This window comes from Miscanthus floridulus, chromosome 9 (assembly GCF_019320115.1).
Source record: "Miscanthus floridulus cultivar M001 chromosome 9, ASM1932011v1, whole genome shotgun sequence".
Lineage (NCBI taxonomy): Eukaryota > Viridiplantae > Streptophyta > Magnoliopsida > Poales > Poaceae > Miscanthus > Miscanthus floridulus.
Genome location: NC_089588.1, coordinates 39,338,298 through 39,339,989, shown reverse-complemented (window position 1 = coordinate 39,339,989; position 1,692 = coordinate 39,338,298). Strand labels below are relative to the sequence as shown.

Genomic DNA, 1,692 nt, shown 5'->3' with positions numbered 1-1,692 from the left:
TTGGGATAAGAGTTTGCCTTATGCTGAATTTTCATACAACAACAGTCATCAGAAGATTCTCAAGATGGCACCTTTTGAAGCATTGTATGGATGAAAGTGTAGAACACCATTGTTTTAGAATCAGACAGGTGAAAGTCAAGTGTTTGGTCCAGATGTGCTTAGAGATGCCGAAGACCAAGTGTGGATGATTAGAGATAATCTAAAAGTGGCCTAGTCTCGCTAAAAAAGCTATGTAGATACTAGGAGAAGGGAATTGGTCTTTCAAGTGGGGGACTATGTGTATCTTAAAGTGTCACCAATGAAGGGAATTAAAAGGTTTAGCATGAAAGGGAAATTGGCACCGAGGTATATTGGTCCGTTTAAGGTTCTTGAGAGAAGAGGTGAAGTGGCTTATCAGTTGGAACTTCCAGAGAGCTTGTCAGGCGTGCACGATGTTTTTCATGTGTCTCAACTTAAAAAGTGTTTGCATGTGCCTGAGGAACAAATACCTTTGGAAGAGCTCAGTGTGAAGGAGAACCTCACATATAAAGAGTACCTAATCAAGATACTAGAGACGGCAGAAAAGGTCACTAGAAGCCAAGTCATACGAATGTGTAAGCAATGGAACCGGTACTCAGAGGCTAAGGCGACATGGGAACGAGAGGATGATTTGAGATCAGAATACCCACAACTTTTTGAGTCACCATCAGCGGAATCTCATGGACGAGATTCATCTGAAGGGGGATAGGTTTGTAACACCTTGAAATTTTGCTTCTTTTCGAAATAGCTAAATTTGATTTATTTATGCAATTGCATGACCATTGGAATGTAGGGAAATCATTTTTTTTGCTAAATTAAAATCAAACATAAGGCTAGACACATGTTGCATACATGCGGGTGCATTGGTGTTTATGTACTGTTTGGTTTTGATCTAAAAATTAAAACAGTTTTAAAATCCTTTTTGAATGGTGTTGAAAACTAGTCTTAGAAAAGAAGAAGAAAAGGGAATTTACTCTCTCTTGATCAGTCGAAAGGCTCAGCTTGGCCTGTTTCTGTAGTTTTGCTGGTAGCCAAGCCTGTGCACGCCGCTCCCCTTCCTTCCTCTCTATCTCATTAGCGAGCTGGTCCCATGCTACATTGTCATCTCCATCATGGGATCAGCACCGAGTCGGACTTGGCTAGGCAAAGTTTCGATGTCCCGATTCGATTTTTCTGTGATTCGTTGTGATTTCCACACCAAGATGCTTTATAAAAGGCTACGGATCCCCTTTGCCATCTCTTTTCCCATCTATGTGCCACCCTAGCCCTAGCTAGCTCCCTTGGCCATCGTTTTAGATCTCGTCGAGACGCTGCCGGAGCCGCGACGGCCATTTTTGTCGTCTCAAGCCGCCGGTCGTCCTTGCCCCACCTCCGTCCGCAAAATAGCCCTAGGTGAGCTCATAGTCGTCCACTCTCTCTCCTTATGCAATTTCCAGGGCCCATGGTGGCCGAAAACGTCGAATCGACATTCGCCGATGAGCTTATTGCCATTAGCCATGGCCGTCACCGCGTTGGCCTCCTGTCTCCGGTGAACGGGATCCTCCCATCTAGTTCTAGCCATCCATCGCAAGATCAACGATCCAGATTAGAAGATACCTCTTTGATGGCATTTTTGTTAAAGAAACCCTTGACTTTTTGATAATAGAACCTGCCGTCCTCCAGTAGTTTTAAGAA

At 43.9% G+C, this 1,692-nt stretch overlaps 1 protein-coding gene across 1 annotated transcript; it reads left to right on the top strand.

The window, feature by feature from the left end:
• Positions 1–298: 298 nt before the first annotated feature.
• Positions 299–727, top strand: LOC136479688 (uncharacterized). Its single transcript, XM_066477463.1, has one exon. The coding sequence runs from the start codon at positions 299–301 to the stop codon at positions 725–727; it is 429 nt and encodes a 142-aa protein (XP_066333560.1).
• Positions 728–1,692: the final 965 nt, after the last annotated feature.